We start from the raw sequence: 20,747 nt of genomic DNA, 5'->3' as shown, positions 1-20,747 counted from the left end.
GCCGAGAAAATACTCCATTCTTGTGGAACCTCCAAACTATGATTAAGTAACAATAATGAGAAAGCCTTGTTGTTTAATTGCAGTCACGTTTATTTGCAGTCTCTATACACACTTTCTAGGTAACCAAACTTTTCTGATACATTTTTTGAGAGGGGTTCACAATGAAACTGTCACCGTTTTTTACTAAAAATAAATACAAGACTTAAAGTGTTGCACAGCTCTAAAATATACAAAGGCTTGAATTGAATGTAAACGTTGAAAACATCTTACAAAAGAAACCATCTTTGCAACAATTTAAAAAGTTTGTATTTACAAATGTTACAAAAATACAAAAATGGATGCAAGTCCAAAAACCATTGTCTTTTTGGCCAGCATGAACTGGTTCTAGTACCAAAATAGTCACACCATATAACCTTCATAGTTCAAGCTTTGTTACCATCTCATCCTCTGAGTTACTACCACTGCAGAGAATGTACTCACTGGCAAGAGCAAACAGGGTGTTTTGTTTGCTAGAACTAGTCCATGTCCTCTACTTAGCCAAAAACAAAACAAGAAAATCAAACCAGGATCACCAGAAGAGCAAGAAAGTAAAACAGAATTTCCCCCACACAATATAAACATGTTGGATAAACAGAGAAGAAAAAGATAGCATCAGTGCAAACAACAGAAGAAAAGTTTGTATTGGTTTTGGTTTTTGGGTTCTTTTTTTTAAAAAAACAATACCTAATGTGTGTACCCTGCCAGGAGCTGACAGTGATGTTAAAGACCGTTCCTTATCTTAGTATATTCTAAAGCCGTGTAGAGTGTTCCAGATTATTAAAGATTTGCTTGCTTTTTAAACTTTCTTATTCAATATTCTTGTCCACAGTGAATCTAAAATCCATCTTTATTTGGGATTTCTTTAAATCTATGAAATACAAAATAGAGAAACTCTGCTATAGATTTTTAGAGTAAACAAAATAAGTAAAACTATAAGGGTTGGTTCTATGATCATCACATTAACAGTATCTTATTGCATCACAATTCAAGTCAGACATGTATTTTAAAAATATATGGTATGATTACTTAAATTAATGTCAATAATAAAAGGTGACATTTTTATTAAAGCCAATTTATGTGATTTTTCTATTCAAGATTTAATATCACTTTTAAAGCCCACATACCTTTCTTCACACTAAAAACCCCTAGCTACACAAAAGCCATACTGCAAACGAACTGCTTTTATGAAAATTACAAATGATCACTTACTGAGACTGGAAATGATGGTTCCTTATTACATTTTTCTAAAAACTTTTATTTTTAAAATTTTGCTGAGTGTACTTTTCAAAGCATGAGACAGATTTGTTCATGACCCCACATGATGTCAAACCATGCTGGTTTTGTATTTTTTTTCTTTTTTTTTTTTTCTTTTAATGAGTTATGTTTTCCAATGAGGAATGATGGTCCATTTTTTCAAACCCCAACATTTTTCTTTAAAATTATAACACTTTGTATATGTTCAAACCCTTTACCAGGTAGTTTATCTATCCCCAGCACACACTTTCTCTCTCTCTCTCTCTCTCTCTCTCTCTCTCTCTCTCTCTCTCTCTCTCTCTCTCTCTCTCTCTCTCTTTCTCCCAGTTCTCAATCTCCTCCTCTACCCCTCCACCCCCAACACCCATTTTACATACAAGAATGACAAGAAATTAACTAACACAATTTGGTAGTAAAAACAAATAGTAGAAGAAGTCAGACTTTTTCCCCAAAACAAACAAAACACCAACAACAGATTCTTTAATTCTTAATCTGTAAATCTTACAACAAATTTCTATTGAAAGACAGTGTCTTCTTAGAGCAGACTTTCTCCTTCATTTAGCATGAGTTAATCCTTGCATACATCTTACTTTCTTAAATACTACTTGCATAGGCATAAAGCCAGCTGCTCATCAATTTCTTGGTGACCCTGGTGTGTTCTGTCATTGTCATCACGTTCTAGTCTTTCACAGGTCATACTCCTTCTTAGTTCTTTCTAATGTCTAGTGTTCCTGTTCAAACCCTATTCTAAGTACATAGGTGCTTATATTTCTCACATATGATTTCAAACATTAGTATCAGTTCACGTTAAAACCAGAGGTGTGAGAACCACTTGCAGATTTCAACTTGTTATACTTTTTTTTTTCAGTTTTAAGACAAGAAAATTCAAGTAATTTCAAGTAATTCAGCTTGTTTCCCTGCCTTCATTTTATCAGAGCACTTGCCCTGATATTTCCTTTCCCACCCAACCACCCTCCCCTTTTGCCATCAAGCAGATCTAGTAAAACCAGACAAAAATTCATTGTACATAGCATTGTGAACCAGAGCTGCTCCCCATGCCCAATTAAAGAGTGAATATAAATAATGCATATACACATACCTACTTCCCAACTACATTGTTCACAGTGTCATTTCTGTTAAGTTTTAGGTAGCATGAATCTCATCAGCACAGAGACAAAGCTTTGCTGAAAACTCATCACAGGTACTTGCTGAGAAGTCAATAGCTCTGTGGCATGCTTAGCTTTTATTTCTGTTAGTTTATGAACCTGGAGCTAATTAAGAAGCTTAAAGAGTATAGTCATTATATTATGACTGTCTGTCCCCAGTAGCCTTGTATAAAACATGGTCTAAAATTAACTACTGGCTTCTCTACTCATTCTCCTTAAAGCGATCCATTGAAAAATTAAATTCTAAAGGACACTGCTTAAAGCTATTGGGGGTGGCAACTTTGCATTGAGAATGATGATTTCTTTCATTGGTTAAAAAAAAAATCAACAGCATGCTTTTCATTCTGTTCAAATTGCCACATGGCAAATCACTGCCACAAATTGTGATTAGCTTGTTTCTGCTATAGTTTGTCACAACAATGATTAGGTCTAAATTCATTACTTTAAATTAATCACATTTCATTACATGACCTCAATATTTCCATTATTTCACCAATTTTAAAATCATATTTGAGGTTTATCACTCAGAAATCATGTTGGTGGACATTTAAATATGGTATTTGATATGAAAATGGTATTCACAGAATACAGTTATTATACTTTATTTGTGTGTGTCCTATAAATAGTTGGTGTGTGGTAGATAATTGGCCACTTGTCCACTCATCATTGATAAATCTATTTACACATTTTATCAAAAATATGGTATTTACATATGTGTTGTTCTTTCTTCTAAATTTTGCTTTAGTTCATTTTAATGTAAAAAAATACCAAACCTCCAGAGTAATTTCATCTTCTTATAGTATCATGACAGTGAGGGCTTTATTTTCGGAATAGGCAGCTCTGGGAAAACCTTGTCTAGGTTTCAAGAAAGATACCTTTTTATTCTCTATTATCACAAGGAATGAGCTCGGACAAATCAAACTATGCTAAAGAAAACCACGAGAGACAAAACTGCTACTTAAAACATGAAAATTAATTTTTAAAAATGACTCAATCACTTTCTGCTTTTTCAACACATATTTAGAAGCTCATTGCCAAGCAACGATGCACCCCCCCCACCTTGTTGCCTCTTCTCCCAGTTCCTCTATGATGTCACAAAATCCTTTCATTAGTAAGGGGCTGGACATCTGAGGTCAGCTTGGCTCAGACAAACTAAGTGGAGCTCTGGGAGGATCGGTCATCATGTGGGCTCCCATCAGAGTTTTCAGTCTCTCCCTCAGAGATGGCCTGCATTGGAGTATTATACAGCCGGCAGCGGACACTGTAGCGGCTGCTGCTGGCCACAGGTGGGACCCGGGAGCGTCCAACCCGTGCTGATGCTGAGGTTGCAAAGTTTTTTTGAGGAAAACCCTTCCGAATTGACTCGTGGTGAGCACGGTGACAGAGGGGACAGTGCTTCATTCCCAGGTGTGCCCTGATGGGTATCATCAGGGCTTTGTGGGGACTCTGCAGTAAACTCCCCAGGAGGCTTGGGCAGGACCGGGCTTTTCAGGATTTCAGTAGCAGACATGCGGTAACTGGAATCTGAGCGACTGCCTTTCTTGAGAAGCAGTAGCTTAAACTCTTCATTGGATGTGTTGGACTTTTTGGCATTTCTGTAGATGAGACCAGGAGACCTCTGGCTAGTCCCAGCTGTCACATTGCTGCTGGGTGAAGTGACAGAATTGGCACTGCTGCTACTGCTACCAAGGGGAACTCTTGATTTGCTTCTGACAGACATATCCCCAGAATCTTTTCTTCCAAGTACTTTCCTCTTGGATCTTTTAAGAAAAGAGAAAATGGGGTAAAAGTGTGAGTCCACATACAATTTTATGAATCAAGTATTCCATCTCATCTCCATATGTATCATATTTAAAGGGCATCCTATATGATAGAATATTAAGCATTGGGACCACACTAAGGAATGATTATATTTTAATTTACCACACGTGAAAGTTACTTAAGTGACTTTCAAAATAAATTAGTCGGTTTTTTTTTAACACAAATATCATGACTCTCAGGCACTCAGGGACATTTACAGCATGTCTAGCAGGAGATCAACTCTTTGTGAGGAATTGAAAACTTAAACCATCTCTGGAGTGCTTAAAATAGAAAATCTAAGCTCTCAAGACAGCAAAAACAACTGGGATGTAAATAAACAGGCAATTCCTACACAGATACAGATCTAAGATTACCAAACTCCTTAAATCTATATAGCCTATATAGCCATGAAAATTGATGATCTTATTTTCAAAATTAAGTAGGCATAAACTCAGTGAATTTTCAGCAGAACTCAGTCATTCCTGACTTTGGTGGCATGCTCTTTAATAATTTAAAAACATATGTGGTAAAAAAAGTGTGAGCTTTGCCTTGCCACATTCCAGAAGAGGGTGATTTTAGTCATAAAACCCCCAGTGTTTGATATCTTTGCGTATCAGTGCTTCCTACCAACAGCAGGCAGTTTTCAATAGCAGGAGTTCTTAGCATCTACAGTATTCTAGTCACAAAATATTGGTTTCTCATCAGAGCCAAATCTGTGAGATGTAGGTATTTCTACTTATAGTAAGAGGGTAAGCTTAGATATTTAATTTATTCAAGACAGCACAGAAAGTGGCTTCCTATTCCAATCTGATTATCTTTTTTTGATTCTACAACTTATATCCTGCCTAATATTTTAGATATACCAGATGATTCTTTGAAGGTTCATTAACTTACATAACAAATTAATAGCCTGTACTTTACAGGCTTGAAGATAAACTTTGAAGATAAAGTGTGAGGGTTAGAGGAATATAATTGAAGTTTAGACAACAACTGGGGTGAAGAATATATTAGTGATTCTTGCCCTGTTTTCGAGGAAGCTTGCCTGCTAAGGTACACACAAATTCTAGAAGAATCCTTAGGAGAATGCAGTTGCTAAAGAGCAGTGTTCCTTCTTTAAGGAAAAAAAAAAAACCCAGAGAACCAACAAAAAAACAGAAACCCTTTAAAAAGCAGAAGCCCAAAGGGTGAGAGGAGAGATTATAAACTACTTGCAAAGAATTTGCTTCCAAGATGGTAAGTCTGTGGAAAAGGAAAGATAATCCTCAGGTTTTTTCCTTTGGGGATTCAATCTAGGTCCCCAAGGCAAGGGGTAAGAAGGAGCTTAGGTTTGTGGAGAGAGCACACATAGCATCATTTAGTTCAGTGACTATGAGTTTGTTTTCAAGGATGGGTTTTGGCTCTGCTTTACTGGCCAGCAGCTGTAATGAATTGTTGCAAATATGAGGCAACGATAACAGAATATACAGGTACAAAAGAGATATGTGCATGGGAAGCAAAGGCACAACCATGTTCCAGGAAAGCAACCCAGAGAACATCCCCTATTAATCAGATCTGATCTTTCAATTGAGAGATAAAAGTCAGCACTATGAAAGAAACTTAACTTTTAAAAAAGAAAAGCTGACATGATAAGCTCAGATCGTTTTAGCAAATCAACATAGGTTTGTGTCAGCTAGTGTGAGATTACAGCTTTGACAATATTTTGTAGACTCAAGAAATTACTTAAAAGTCAGGGGTTAAGGGTATAAGTCAGTGGTAGTGTGCTTGCATAGCATGTGTGAGGTCTTGGGGTTGATCCCTAGTACTGCAAAGATAAATACAAAATACAATATGTACAACAGAGATTACACCTGAGTTTGGGCTTTAACTTCAAGTAATTTAACTATAAATTGTTTTCACATGTAAGTTTTTTTGAGAATGTCTTTCCTCAAGAAATCATCCAGTATCTTTCCTTCAATGATTCTTAAGAACTCTCTTAATTGAACTCTGTCTCTCTAGACTCACATTTTCAAACATGCATACACAATCTACAAATTTGATTCAGAAAGATAATTCTTCCCCTCTTGCTTTTTTTTTTTTTGGTTGCTATTGAACATATTATAGGTTCAAAATGCTTCCCCATATTTGCATTCAGTGAGAGACACTTCAAAAGCAAATTCATTTCTGTGTCTGTTTCTGGAGACATGGTCACACTCTCTCACCTGTGAATGACTGCAAATAGATCCTCAGTGGTTCGAGGTTTGTTTGGAGACACAAACACACCATCAGCTTCAGCTTGAGAGTCCTCACTGAGTGGTGAAGTGATGGAGTCATCACTTGGTGAGGATTCTAAAAAAAAGAAGAGAAGCATCTTTAAGGGGCAGGAAAACATCTCACTGCCCTATTTTCCTGACTCAGGGATTAAACAAACATAAGGTACCTTACCATGATTTTTGGAATGAAAGAGATAGCTGTCAAATATTAGTTCCTAAATAACAATAGTTTTTTTCTCAATTGTTTTAATAGGTGAAAAGAAATGGCAGAGGAAAACCAACACCCTGAGCTCCAGAGAACTATAGGGACTATAGGAAACAGCCTATGCCACAGGACACATTCCCACCCTAACATAGGTATCATTAACTGACCTTTCAATGAAGTCTCTTCCATACTTCCTTGGGTCTCCTCTGCTCTGCTGTTATCAGAGGCACTTTTGGGTGAAATACCTGAAGCAATATTTTCCTGCTCAGAACATTTTTCAGGGAATGAATTTACAGTTGACATCTCTGACTCATGGCGGATAGTCGCAGGCACTTTGTCATGGTGGCGGCTCACAACACGCTGATGCTTATATTGATTGTTTATGTCTGTTACTCTAGTTGATGAATTGGCTTGAAGTGTGATTCCATCCACAGATTCTGGTTTCCCACCTTCTTCCCCAACTCCAGAGGGTGTCTTCTGTCCTTGTTGTATGGCTCCATCTGGACTAGCTCCATACTGTGACATTTTACTACCCAAATCACTGGGGCGGGAAGCAGACACCCTCTGAAATCCTGTTGAAAATCCACAGTTCTTACTTGGTATGCTTTCTGGGATAAGCTCACTTTCCATCTGCATTTGGTCTTTCATCACATTTGAATCTCCAAGATTGCTGCTAGCTGAGGTTACAGTTTCTGGATCACCATGACTCTTTCCATCAAAAGTACGGTTCTTTTCCAAATGTTTCTCTGGTCCCATCTCAACTACAGAGGAATCTAAAGCAGGAAGGAGGGTATCTTCAGCAGAGTACTGGCGTGATATTGATTTCTTTGCTGTGTGTGGCCTTGCCTTACTTGGAGATAAGGAAGCCACAGAAGCCACTGTGACAGCATTCTCTTCTAAGTGGGGGAGATCTGTATTATTGCCCTCCTTTTGCTTAACTTCTTCAGACTTACTGATGGACCTCAGGTTGACAGATTTCAGAACTGTTGGTGTAATTGCAAGAGATGGTGGGGGATTTGACCTCGGCATATCTCCGACTGTGTTTTGTTTATGAGTAAAAACATGCAGTGGGTGACGGTGGTGGAATGGTTTATTCAAAACATGAAGAGCACTTAGGTCAAGATGAGAAGGAGGTATAATTGGAAGTTCAAAATCTTTACTCAGTGATAGGGCTCCATCTTTTAAAGATGGCTGCTGTAGTGAGGATTTCCTTTCTGGGACTTTAGGTTTTCTTTTGCTACCTCCAGGAGACAGTGGACCTGAAAAGAAAGCTGTAGGGAAAGAGGAAGTTGGCGTTTCTGATTGGCTTGAGTAGCCGCTTGATGGAGATGCTAAGCCAGCCAGCTTTTCTGGTGAAGCTAGTTTATATTCATTGTCAACCGAAGGAAGAGATGGGGTGGTTGCCCTTGATTCTGATTGGGATGTTTGGGATTCAGAACTCTCTGGAGATTTGATGCACTCAATCACTGTGGTACCCGTAGCAGTGCTAGAATTAGATAAGGATCTGTAAGGATCATTTGTTTTCAAGTCATTTAGAAGCCAGAGGTCTGCATAGTGAGTTGATTCAGCACCTTCATCTTTGAATGGTGAAATGTCTGTAGTGTCCAACTGAGGTTCTTTAATAGCATGTTCACTCTGGTTTATCCAAGAAGAGTCCAGCTTTGCAGGCAGATTGGCATTTTCCACACGAGAAGGTGTGTTGGAGAAATCAAGAGGCAGCTTCATTTCCCTGGAACTGTGAGGCAGGTGCTGACCACTGCTTATCTTTGGTTCTTTCTTCTCAGAAATGTCTGCATTTCCATCAGATTTTCTCAATGATGAGCTACGTTTAGGTGGAGTTGGCTTTGCCTTTGGTTTCCTGAAAGAGATGCTTGGTCTCCCCTGCCTCCTGTGGTCTAAGTATTCTTGCCAGGCACAGTCCGGAAGAGCAGGAGGAACTCCGCCACCCTGACCATTCTCTGGGCCCAGGCCTGCATAGTGACAGACATAGGTCTTATTACCTTTGAGACCACAGTCAAAGTGCATCGAGGTATAGTATCCTTCTGTGTCCACTGAGAAATGAGAGCTAGTATCTGCTTTGTCTGAAGGAGACTTTTCCAGAAAGCTGTCATAGGTGCCCATGCTTGTAAAGCTTGGGCATCCCAAGCTATCTGCCTTTGGACGCTCAGGACTAAAATCTTGGCGGCAGGATGCATCATGATGGTGGTGCAGATAATTCCACTCACTGTCACTTGTATTGCTGTTGTTGGCGTCATCCAGCAGATCTGCAACAGTGGAGGTAAAGGAGTTTGTCCGGTGGCCTCTTACTTTATCCAAGTGGTCGTTGTATTGTTCTGTCACAAAGACACTGGCATCTTCATTAGCATTAGGAGCAGTGTTCAGTGACAATTCTGAGTCACAGTGAGAAGAGCCGGTGAGGGGAGGAGAAGCTGCAGGAGGGATTGTCTCTGAGGTCTGTGAGGGACATGTGGAGCTGCTCCCACTCCAATTACCACTGGATGACTGGTGGTCATCTTTCTGGTCCATGTGGCTGCTAAGGAGGACACTAGCCGTGGAAATGCAATGGATGGGGCTTCCAAAAGTGTCTGAATTGGAGGAGATGTCACAGCTTCCAGAATCAGCCGCCATTCGGGACAGACGTGATCTCCCTCTCTCACTCAACTTTTGTTGGGGGCTGTGAAGATGTTGAGAACAGGCTAGACCCAAAGCAGGCTGGTGTTCCTGTGTACTTGGGCTGCTTGGAGCTTCACTACAATCATTAGTGGTTCTTTCACGGTCACCCACGAAATGTTTCCTTTCTTCAAATGCTGAGGGTTTAGCACCAACTTTGGGTTCAGCATCTCCACTTCTATTTCCCTCCCGAGGAAGGCTCCGAGATCTTGTACGGCTGCTCACAACAGGAGTAAACATGGTATCGCCTTTGTCTGCCAGGGCAGAGATGTTGCCAGCAGAATGAGAAAGGGAAGCTGCGATGCTTTGACCCCTTTGAGCTCTGATTCTCCTTCTAGATGGGGCAGCAATCAGAATATCTTCAGTTTGGCATTCAGAATCCCTGGTTCCGGACCTCCTATTGACAGTGTTGGAGGGGTCTGGGTTTGTGTGCACAATCACATTCCTTTCCCTGGCCACTGGTGATTCATCAGAATCTAGGGCACATGGAAAACATGGTAAGATATTACATCTCAACAGACCAACAGGCATTTTGAAGACTGTTTATAAATCTGTGCACTACCACACTAGAACTTTCTCTTACAGAAAAAAATCATTATATAAAATTAGGAGAAAGTTAAAATGCTTTATGTTCCTGAGTTTGTCTCTGTTTCTTTCTACTTGTATGTATTATAATATGTACACACGTACACAAACATACATATACACACATGTATCATGAATAGTTATTGAGAGAAGATATGCTTTTTGTTTTTTATGAACCATGTCTCTTCACATTAATTTACCCTAATAAGTGACTGCTTTTTATAAAAGAAACATGATTTAAAAAATTTAAAACAAAACAAAACACAAAAACCTGAATACAAAACCTAAAGTACTGGCCCCTATTTTTAACTGGTGTTTTGTAATACAAACATAATAGAATATAATTCATAGAGTTTGTTATAAAAATTAAAGTTTTGTTTATATAACATGCTATCATAATATTTTGAAATTGGTAGAAATATTATAAACATACTGAAGAGTAAAAATGTTAAATGTCCCTAAAGATTTTAAATTTTAAGATTCCATTTTTGAATATGTTTAAAATCTATTTTAAAAATAATCACATAAAACTGCAATTTCTCTTCAAATGAAGTTACAGTTTTCAAAAACTTCTTGCATTGAATCTTTATTCATATTTCCTATCTTAATGAAATGTTTAAATAGGAAAAATATTATATTTCACCTGGAAGGCTTGAATGTATATGCCTTAATCTATAAGGTTAAACCTTTATGTTCAGGAACAGAGTTTAAAAAAATAATGGCAAATTGTTTTCTGAATACAAATAAATATACAGCATTTTAAAAGTAGTAAAAAGTAAAGCAGTCAGTATTTATAAGGAATGTTACAGTTGAAAGCAGTTGAAAGTAGGCCTCTACTTCATCTCCTTATAACCCCCACTAAATAGAAACCATGAGCATTTTTATACCACACCTATTTCTTGTTGAACTCTTCTGGGAATCCCCGAGATTGTTTTCCTTCTCCTCAGTTTTCGTCTCCGCTGCAGTACAGATTGTGAATGAACAAGAGAACAGCGTATACTTGCTTCTCTGTCAAAACCAACTCCTGCAACCCACAAACAAATCTCATTAGCCTTTAAATGGCAGACAAATTTTCAGTTGCTTGCAACACAGTGATATTTATTGATTGGAAGTCAGGGACAACTTTGCATTAAGCTTGTGAACAAATGTAACGGAGCCCTTCTATAGCCCTTATTTAAATGCTGCAGTACATTAAGCTTTACTTCTAAGTGCAGCCTTCCACAGCAGCTTGCACTGCCAAAAACAACAAGCAAAAGAGGGAAACCAAAAGAAATAGAAAGAAGAGAAAGGGATGAACAAAGCTCTCTCATGCTGAACTGGTTATAACCTTTAGCCACTATTATTTACTGGTCTATTTCTGGGCTCCCTGAAACTGATACCTTTGTATAGTAGATCTGCGCCCAAGATGTGAACCTAACATATCCTGACCCATTTCTTCATTAAAAGCATCTTTGTGAGTTTCTCTCCTTCCATCTCGTATGCCCAAACTTCCTCTCCAAGTACTTAACACACACACACACACACACACACACACACACTGCTGTGAGGAGCCATAATAGCTTAGGGCTTTCTTCTTTTCAATAATTATATAACTCAGCTTTCTTCTTGTGACTAAATTGGATGCTTTTTGGTTTGGAAATAAATATACAGGGAAGTTCTTGGTCCTGTACTTAAATGGATCTAACTTCTGTACCAACCAGCTAATAAGATAGACTCCCTAGTCTTTAAAGCATTGTTTGTTTTTATATGTGTAGGGGACATCCATGGTACTTATTAGTTCTCTATGTTCACATACATTGCACTATATGTGGTTCTATTAAACTAGAACAGTATGGAAGAAGGTAAGGAATTCAAACTCTGTATATTACAAGCATATATTGTAGATTTGTCAGTGCAAGAAGTGGCTCCGAAAGCTGAAACACTGTGCTTTGAGATTTGATCACCTCATTATTTTTCCTGTTAAGCATGGGGTTGGATGGATTGTTAAACCTTGGATCAGCTGCATAACATTTCAGTGTCAACAATTTCTAGGCTCACTTTGAAATACCTTTATTATGTGATGAACGATTACAATGCTCTCAGAGAATTCATATAAATGAGAATTTCCTTTCTTGGTTCCAATCAAAAACTAAAATCCTTCATTTGAATTCTAATGATTATTGAATGCATGATATACAGACACTGTGTTTTATATGGACACCATTAACAATGTTCTCATTAAAGCTCTTGAAATCAACATCTAATCCGGGCTTTCATCTCAAGAGTTCCTGAAATAAAACTGAAAGGAAAATCTTCTCCTCTTCCTAATCACAAGATGATGGCCTATAATCACAGTACTACATTTAAAACAAGATTTTTACTTACAGTACCAGAAAAGAAGCAGGGCTGCTAATAGTCAGATGTTCCCAGACTGAAAATTAGTTTAAAAGGGTGCCAGAATGGATCATTCTGGCACATGAACTCCTCGAACACATCTCATTCCTATTATAGAGGTCACAGAAGTGCACATCTTTAGAATAATTTATCCTATAATTCAAATAGGTCACCAGGAAAATTAAGTCCTAGCTCATGACACAACTGGCCAATGCATTAGAGTACCTCTTATGCAAGAGGAAAAGAATATCCATCCCAGATACCTGGTCCGTTTGCTCCCCACTCTAGGTGAGAGAAATCTGAGTGGAGTTGATAATAGCAAAGTCCAAAATGCTTTCTCAGGGGACATACAGTCTTCAGTTACTGGGAATCAAGATTAAAGCAGTCAAAGTATGGCTTTTTAAAACTTTTTCACTATATAAATAAGGTAAAAGGAAACTAAAAGAGGTGTTTAAAAATACCAATGGAGATCTTTTAATTTGGAGAATGGTTGAGAATAAAGTATAACTCTCTGATTTTCTCTCTTCATCCTTCTCTTACACACACACACACACACACACACACACACACACACACACCACTACTAAATCTTTCACTTTGCATACTAACCTATAGATTCCTTTAAAAAGTAAAACATCATCTGATTTACAACTAAAATTCCCAGCTCCAGTTCCCGAATTCACTACTTTTGCTAATAGACTTTGGAGAAAAGTCCAGCTAGACTCCCATCCTATTTAGACTAACATGCAAACTTTCAACACACAGAACAGCAGAAATGGAAAGGAAGACAAGCTTGCCAATTTTAAAATACAATTCACCCTCCTTCCCTGTATCTACATGTTTTCAGGTTTAGAATCCCTAAAATCAATACACGAGTCTAATGGTCTTTTTAAAAAAGCCTACCTTCATCTAGGGAAGGATGAAAACACATTTCCTATTTGGTTGACAGAACCTTACTTGCAGTTTTAAAAACCTGGGTTTTGCTGCTTTCTTTCGGATGGTGCCACACATCATTATCGTGTGATTAATAACTGCCAAGAGCTATTTGGTGATTTTGGGTTTTTTTTTCTGAAAGAAACTGTCCATCATTTACATAACAAGCAGTCCAGCAGAATATATGCAAATTGGTGTTCAAAACCTGACAAAGCTTACTGAATATCTCCTGGATTGTATGTTGACAGATTTCTTGCTCACAACAAAATGGTATTCTTAGCTGACAAGGGAGGCTAACAGCACAGGTTTTGAACACGTTTAATGCATAGACGATTCAGACCCAATTGCCCCTAAAGGAAAGAAAGGAAATGATACCAGTGACATTGATGGGAATAATGCAAGAAGAAATCACTTGGGCATCTTGTTTCATCTTCTCCTCAGGAGTTGGGAGAGGTAGTGCTTTGTTCCAGTTGGTCTGCTTATCCAGTGTAGAGGGAACATTGTGGATTGGGTTTTTCGGCCTCTGCCCTAACATGACATCTGTGTCTTCATCCTCTGGAGAGTGAGACTGTGAACAAAATACATTCAGATTCAGTTCCCATAGCTTACACACATAAGGAATTTTATATTTCCAGTTTAAAAAATTAGGATAGAAATAAGCATGTAGGACAAAGAAAACAGTTCTAGAAAATAGAAAGTATAACTATTTAAAAGCTTTGTTTCAACAGTGAAGAGACGCAGAAGGGAAAAAATAGGCTCAACAAAGCATGCTTTTCAGGTGAAAGGGAATTAAGAGACAAGTTGGCCAGAAATCCTATACCTTCAAACTGAAGAAAACTGCCTGTCTCTACATCGCTCTAAGTTCCCATCAAACATCTTGAGACCTCTAGACCACGATGATCAAAAGAGGCAGGTGAGCTACATGGCTATAAAAATGCTCAGAAACATGCTGTAAAACTCGATGTGAGAGAGTCTGAAACATACCACCTGGAGGATAAGCCAGACTAATCCAAGAGGCCGTCAAAACTGCAGGAGTTAATTTCACTTCAGGAAGACAGCTTTGATGAATGACATTTTAAAAAGTTAGTTTAACTGACTTTAGATGGCTGTGGAAAAGCCAAAGTAAAGAGGTGCCCCAGTACCCGACTACAGTGAAACAGACATATTCTGTCTCTGGAGGGAAAGATTCAAGTGGGTTTTTCTTTCGAATTTGGATGGATAGGAGAGTTCTAGTTTATTTTCTTTTGGCTTTGTGGTACAAAACTTTCCTTCCAGCTGTGTAAGTTAGAGGCTTTGAATTCTATATGACATTTGAAAATTGTCTATCCAAGCCTTTGATAAATATTAATGTTGCCTAACTTTTATTTCAAGCTTGGGCTCCAGGCCCAGATTACTCAAAAGGCTCCATTCCACTTTTGGTTTCAGGGTTGGGTTTCTAAACCAGTGTAGTAAAAGACCCAATTTCCACTGTTGAACCTGGTTTTCTTTATACAATTCAGAGGAAGATAGGTAACTGTATAAAATGAGTATTTCCTTTTATTTCAATAAGATTTTAATAATCCCCTGTCCTAAAACCAGGATCTTTAAAAAAAAAAAAAAAACTATCTGGTCTTCACATTGGAAACTACTATTGGCTCGGGATCACATATACTGTCAAATGAACTGTCCCCGAGTCTCTTTAAAGAATAGGCTCCAAGCCCCTTGTTTAAAGGAAAGCCCAGCATTTACTTACCTTCTCAGAGGTTTCTGGAAAGCCCCCCAACACACCCAACGGTATATAATTTCCCACCCATGGGAAATTTGTGTTCGCCATGAACAGTTTAAGTAAAATATTGCAACCTTCTTTCACTCTTCAGCTTTTGTGCAGATTCCCAGCGAAGTGAATAGCTCAAATAAAGTTGGAACACAAAAGACTTTGTTTCCTAGGTAACTTTCAAAAAGAAAAAAAAGTTTGGTGCATGCAAAGAGAAAGAGAGGGAGGGAGGAGATGGAGGTAGGGGGAGGGAGAGGGAGAGGGAGAGCCAGGGTGGGAGAGAGAGAGAGAGAGAGAGAGAGAGAGAGAGAGAGAGAGAGAGAGAGAGAGACAAACAGGAACACAGGAAAGCAGAGCACAGAAGAGAAAAGCCCCACCACCAGAGGCCTCATTTTGCTGCAATTTCTTCCTTGAAAAACAATGGACTGGAAAGGGGCTAAAGAATAGTGACCTGACTCCAGGCTCTGACTAGCAGCCAAAGGACTTTCTTTTTATTTAATGGTGACAGGGACAGTTGGCTGCTAGAAAATCCTCTTGTCTTGTTTGATCTATCTTTCTTCCTTTCTCTCTTTCTTTCTTTCTTTCTTTCTTTCTCTCTCTCTCTCTTTCTTTCTTTTCTAAATTTAAGAAGCTGAACCTTTACAGTTCTGATAAATACAGGGAAAACTGTAATTTCTTTCCTCCAAACTATAAATTCCAGGAGTGGTGATAGAGGATGCCTATGTTTAGTAGAACTGCAAATTCCAACTCCAAGGGGGACGTTAAGGGGGAACAAAACCAACAACAGGGCTGTCTTTAATTCAGGTTAGGAGAACACCATTCTTTAACTTGACTTCAGAGAAAAACTATTAGTTTAAAACAGGGTTTGCAATAAAGTTAAAAGAGAGAAGAAAGGGAGAGTGTCTGAAAAGAGCAGGATAAGGCTGCAAAGAAATGTTCTCAGAACCAATACCTTTCTACTCCATGGGGCCATGTGGCAACATTCAGTGGGGGAGGGCGAACGGGTGCTGTTAAACTATGAAGATGAAATGCAAAAAGAAAAAAATTAAAAAATGTATACAACAGTATGCCCAAGTTAGGCCAAATCTATGAGACTAACAAGTAACATTCTGGCAGAACTTCTGTCCTAAGTGATTCTGTTTTGGTTAAGAGGATAGATAGATTCTGGACCTAGAGTTCTTCGATTCATATCCTGGCTACCTGGCTCTTCTCCTACATGATCAGGCACAATTCTTTTGTAAGATAGGTGAATAACAGCATCTTCCTTCCAGGGCTATTTTGAGAATTACATGAGTAAATGCATGTAATATGTTTAGAAAAATCTTGGCACTTAACATGCTCTATATGCTAGTGCTTGCTACTTTTACAACTATGGTTATTTTTATTTTTACCTTGTAGCTGTGAAAATATCTTTGAAAATTGTAAGTTTCCCATCTTTTGTGTGCATATATATGTATATACTTATATGTATCTTTGAATGCATGCAAATGTGTATGTGTGTGTTATTATGTATGCATGTATGTCCATGTACACCTAGAAGTCAGAGGCTACTCTCAGGTATAATTTCTCATGAATCATCTATCTTGTGGGTTTTTTTTTTTTTTTTTGCTTATTTGTTTTTATATGTGTGAGGGCCTTTAATTGGCCTAGAGCTTACCAAATAGGCTAAGATGTCTGGTCAGTGAGTCTCAGGGATCTGCCTGTCTCTGTCTCTCCAGCTCTGGGATTAATTAGTGTGTACCATCATCCCTGGCTTTCACATTTAAGTCTCCATGTATGCAAGTAAATCAGTTTACCTACTGAGGCCTCTCTTCAAACCCATAACTTACTCATCTTGTACATATATCTTGCTAATTTGGGAAAGACCAAATTATTTTCTTTCCTTACAATGACTATTTTCCCATGAAAATGTCCGATCCATATCACCTTCTCTAGACTGCTCAAATTTGCTTCTCTCTCACTAAGCATATTTTAAGACCATTGGTTTCATGTGTGTTTCTCCTTCATACAAACCCCACACAAGGTTTAATGGTGGACTGCCAACATCTTACAATACTTAAATTGCGGAAGAAGCCCTGTATTTTATTTTGTATTAGATGAAACAAATCATATTGCCAATTTTGTTTGGAAATTAATTTGGTAATCAGCATTCTCTCTTCAGGAACTATTTAGAAAAACATTGAAATTCCTCTTGCTTGTTTGTTTTGAGAGAGAGTCTCACTATCCAATCCATGTTGATCTCTAAAACACAATGAGGAATATGTCTAAGCCCTTCGGGTACTTGGATTATAGGCATGTACTACCTATTCCTGACTGAAACTCTTTAGCTTCTAGCAGGTGAGAATATACACAGGCTACATATAGCCACGTATGGCTATGAATGTAAGGCAAAACAAAATTTTAAACTTACCCAAAACATTGTGATTTCTTAATAATGTTTTTCAGTTAAATGATTTGTATGTAAGGACTTTGTAGATAGCATTGTTGTTGCAATGTGGAAGGCTAGACATACCTGTCAATCTACTCTATACCAGCTTTGGATTCAGTTACACATATATTATAGTACTTACCTTATAGCATGGCTTTAATATAATACAAATTAACTTAGAAACACATACACCATGTTCACCTAGTAGATTGTGAATTCCTGTATTTAACTTCTTTTAGTCTTTTATGATACTAGTTGTGCCCCTCATAAGAACTTACCAAAATATTTGCTCACTCAAATGATACCAGAGATGTGTGTTTTAGCAGTTATAAAAAAAAAAAAAAAAAAAAAAAAAAAAAAAAAAAAAAACAAATAAAATTAGAGGCATAGCCAAGATCTCAGGAGAGAATCTCTGTCTTACTAGAGTAATGCATATAACCAGACAGGAAACCACCAGAAACCCTGGTTCCATGAGTGAATCGGTATGGGTGGATACTGAACCTAACTATTCTTAAACCTATGGCAGGCATAGGTTTGGAGACCCATTCAAGATCTAGTTCTAATTTATGTTTGTAAGTTTTAACTGATAGAGTTATTCACTAATTTTTATATAGAGAAAATATCATTTCCTCAGGCCCAGTTTGTTTTGACTAGATCTTAAGACTAATGAGTTTAAAAAGTTTAAGGCTCCTCCACTTAAAGAAATGTATTAGATATCATCTGAGCTCCAATTTGACTCTGGTTCTATACTGAGTCAGCCATAGACAATGTAGAATTCTCATATAAGAGAGTGGAATATGTAAAATGGAAGAACAATTCACAGAAGCAATTGAAAGGGAGCCTCCAGGATAGCAAGAACTATTCTCAACAATAAAAGAACTTCTGGGGGAATCACCACACCAGACCTCAAATTGTACTACAGAGCAATAGTGATAAAAACTGCATGGTATTGGTACAGAGACAGGCAGGAAGAACAATGGAATAGAATTGAAGACCCAGAAATGAACCCATACACCTATGGTCACTTGATCTTTGACAAAGGAGCTAAAACCATCCAGTGGAAAAAGGACAGCATTTTCAACAAATGGTGCTGGTTCAACTGGAGGTCCACATGTAGAACAATGCAAATCAATCCATTCCTATCCCCTTGTACAAAGCTCAAATCCAAGTGGATAAAGGACCTTCACATAAAACCAGATACACTGAAACTAATAGAAGGTGGGGAAGACCCTCGAATGCCTAGGCACAGGGGAAAAGTTCCTCAACAAAACACCAATGGCTTATGCTCTAAGATAAAAAATTGACAAATTGGGACCTCATAAAATCTCAAAGCTTCTGTAAGGCAAAGGATATTGTCAATAGGACAAAACAGCAACCAACAGATTGGGAAAAGATCATTACCAATCCTACATCCGATAGAGGGCTAATATCCAATATATACAAAGAACTGGAGAAATTATACTCCAGATAATCCTATTAAAAATGTGGTACAGAGCTAAACAAAGAATTCTCACCTAAGGAAATTTGAATGACTGAGAAGCACCTTAAGAAATGTTCAACATCCTTAGTCATCAGGGAAATGCAAATCAAAACAATCCTGAGATACCACCTCACACCAGTCAGAATGGCTAAGATCAAAAACTCAGGTGATAGTAGATGCTGGCAAGGATGTGGAGAAAGAACACTACTCCATTGTTGGTGGGATTGCAAGATGGTACAACCACTCTGGAAATCAGTCTGGCAGTTCCAAAGAAAATTGGACATAGAATTACCTGAGGACCCAGCTATACAACTCCTGGGCATATACCCAGAAGATGCTCCAACATATAACAAGGACACATGCTCCACTATGTTCATAGCAGCCTTATTTATAATAGCCAGAAGCTGGAAAGAACCCAGATGTCCTTCAACAGAGGGATGGATACAAAAAAAATGTGGTACATTTACACAATGGAGTATTACTCAGCTATTAAAAATAATGAATTTGAGAAATTCTTAGGTAAATGGATGGAACTAGAAAATATCATCCTGAGTGAGGTAACCCAATCACAAAAGAATACAAATGGTATTTACTCACTGATAAGTGGATATTAGCCCAAAAGCTTGAAATAGCCAAGATTCAACTCACAGACCACATGAAGGTCATGAAGAAGGAAGACCAAGTGTGGATGCCTCAGTCCTACTTAGAAGGAGTAACAAAATACTCAAGGGAGCAAATATGGAGACAAAGTGTGGGACAGAAACTGAAGGAGGGGCCGTCTGGAGACCATTCCACCTGGGTATCCATCCCATGTGCAGTCACCAAAGGTAGACACTGATGTGGATGTCAGGAAGTGCATGCTAACAAGAGCCTGATATAGCTGTCTCCTTAGAGGTCTGCCAGAGCTTGACATATTCAGAGGCAGATGTTCACAGCTAACCACTGATCTGATCAAGGGTTTCCCAATGGAGGAGTTAGAAGACTGAAGGAGCTGAAAGGTTTTGTGGCCCCATGAAGAGAGCAACAATACCAACCAGCCAGAGCTCCCCAGGGTCTAAACCACCAGCCTGGGAGCACATAGAAAGGGACCCATGACTCCATCTGTATATGTAGGGGAGGATGGCCTTGTTGGGCATAGGTTGGAGAGGAGATCCTTGGTCTCATGAAGGCTGAACACCAAGTTTGGGGGGGGAATTCGAGGGTGGGGAGGTGGGGGGGAGGGGAGTGTAGGTGGGGGTGGGGTCACATCCTCATAGAAGCATGAGGAGGAGAGATGGGATAGGAGGTTCCTGGGTGGTGGGGGCAATGGGGTAAGGGGATAAAATCTGAAATGTAAATATAACGTCCAATAAATAATAATAATAAATAACACACACACAAAATGTACCATGTAGGTATAGAGCAATAATATCTCATTGTGGTTGTGTATTCTGTTTTGAATCAGTAGGACTAGAATGACAGTGTTCTCCATTCTGAGACTCCTATAGAAGATTAAGTAAAACGGTCTTCATCCCTTAAAAAAAAGGTGGGGGGAAGCCTCAATATGCCAAGTTGTTATGGGAAAGAAAATTGCTTCAAAAAATTCAAGGCTTTATATCTCATAAAGAAATTTTCAAAAAAAATAAGAGACTGCAGTTCAGGCAACATGAATGAAATTAATACTGACAAATGAATTTTGGTAGTTCATCATAAATCTCTCAAGTCAGCTCTTCTGCTGAGTATTTTTCAGGAGTAAGAGACGAGGAGTGGATTTTATTTTTATCTGTTTGCAGAACCCACCTACATATCAAACAAGTGTGAGATAAAAGCAGG

The 20,747-nt window shown here is 38.3% G+C and overlaps 1 protein-coding gene across 1 annotated transcript in view; it reads right to left on the bottom strand.

The window, feature by feature from the left end:
• Positions 1-66: 66 nt before the first annotated feature.
• Nhs (NHS actin remodeling regulator) overlaps positions 67-20,747 on the bottom strand; it is a 329,212-nt gene continuing 308,531 nt past the window's right edge. Inside the window, 7 exon segments of the mRNA XM_034486366.2 lie at positions 67-3,797; positions 3,799-4,219; positions 6,458-6,584; positions 6,881-9,859; positions 10,861-10,992; positions 13,650-13,842; positions 15,980-16,042. Coding sequence (XP_034342257.1) covers positions 3,612-3,797; positions 3,799-4,219; positions 6,458-6,584; positions 6,881-9,859; positions 10,861-10,992; positions 13,650-13,842; positions 15,980-16,042 — 4,101 coding nt within the window. The 3' untranslated portion in view covers positions 67-3,611.

Source organism: Arvicanthis niloticus, chromosome X (genome assembly GCF_011762505.2).
Source record: "Arvicanthis niloticus isolate mArvNil1 chromosome X, mArvNil1.pat.X, whole genome shotgun sequence".
Taxonomy (NCBI): Eukaryota; Metazoa; Chordata; class Mammalia; order Rodentia; family Muridae; genus Arvicanthis; species Arvicanthis niloticus.
The sequence above is the reverse complement of the archived record's forward strand: the minus strand, read 5'-3'. Positions and strand labels throughout refer to the sequence as shown.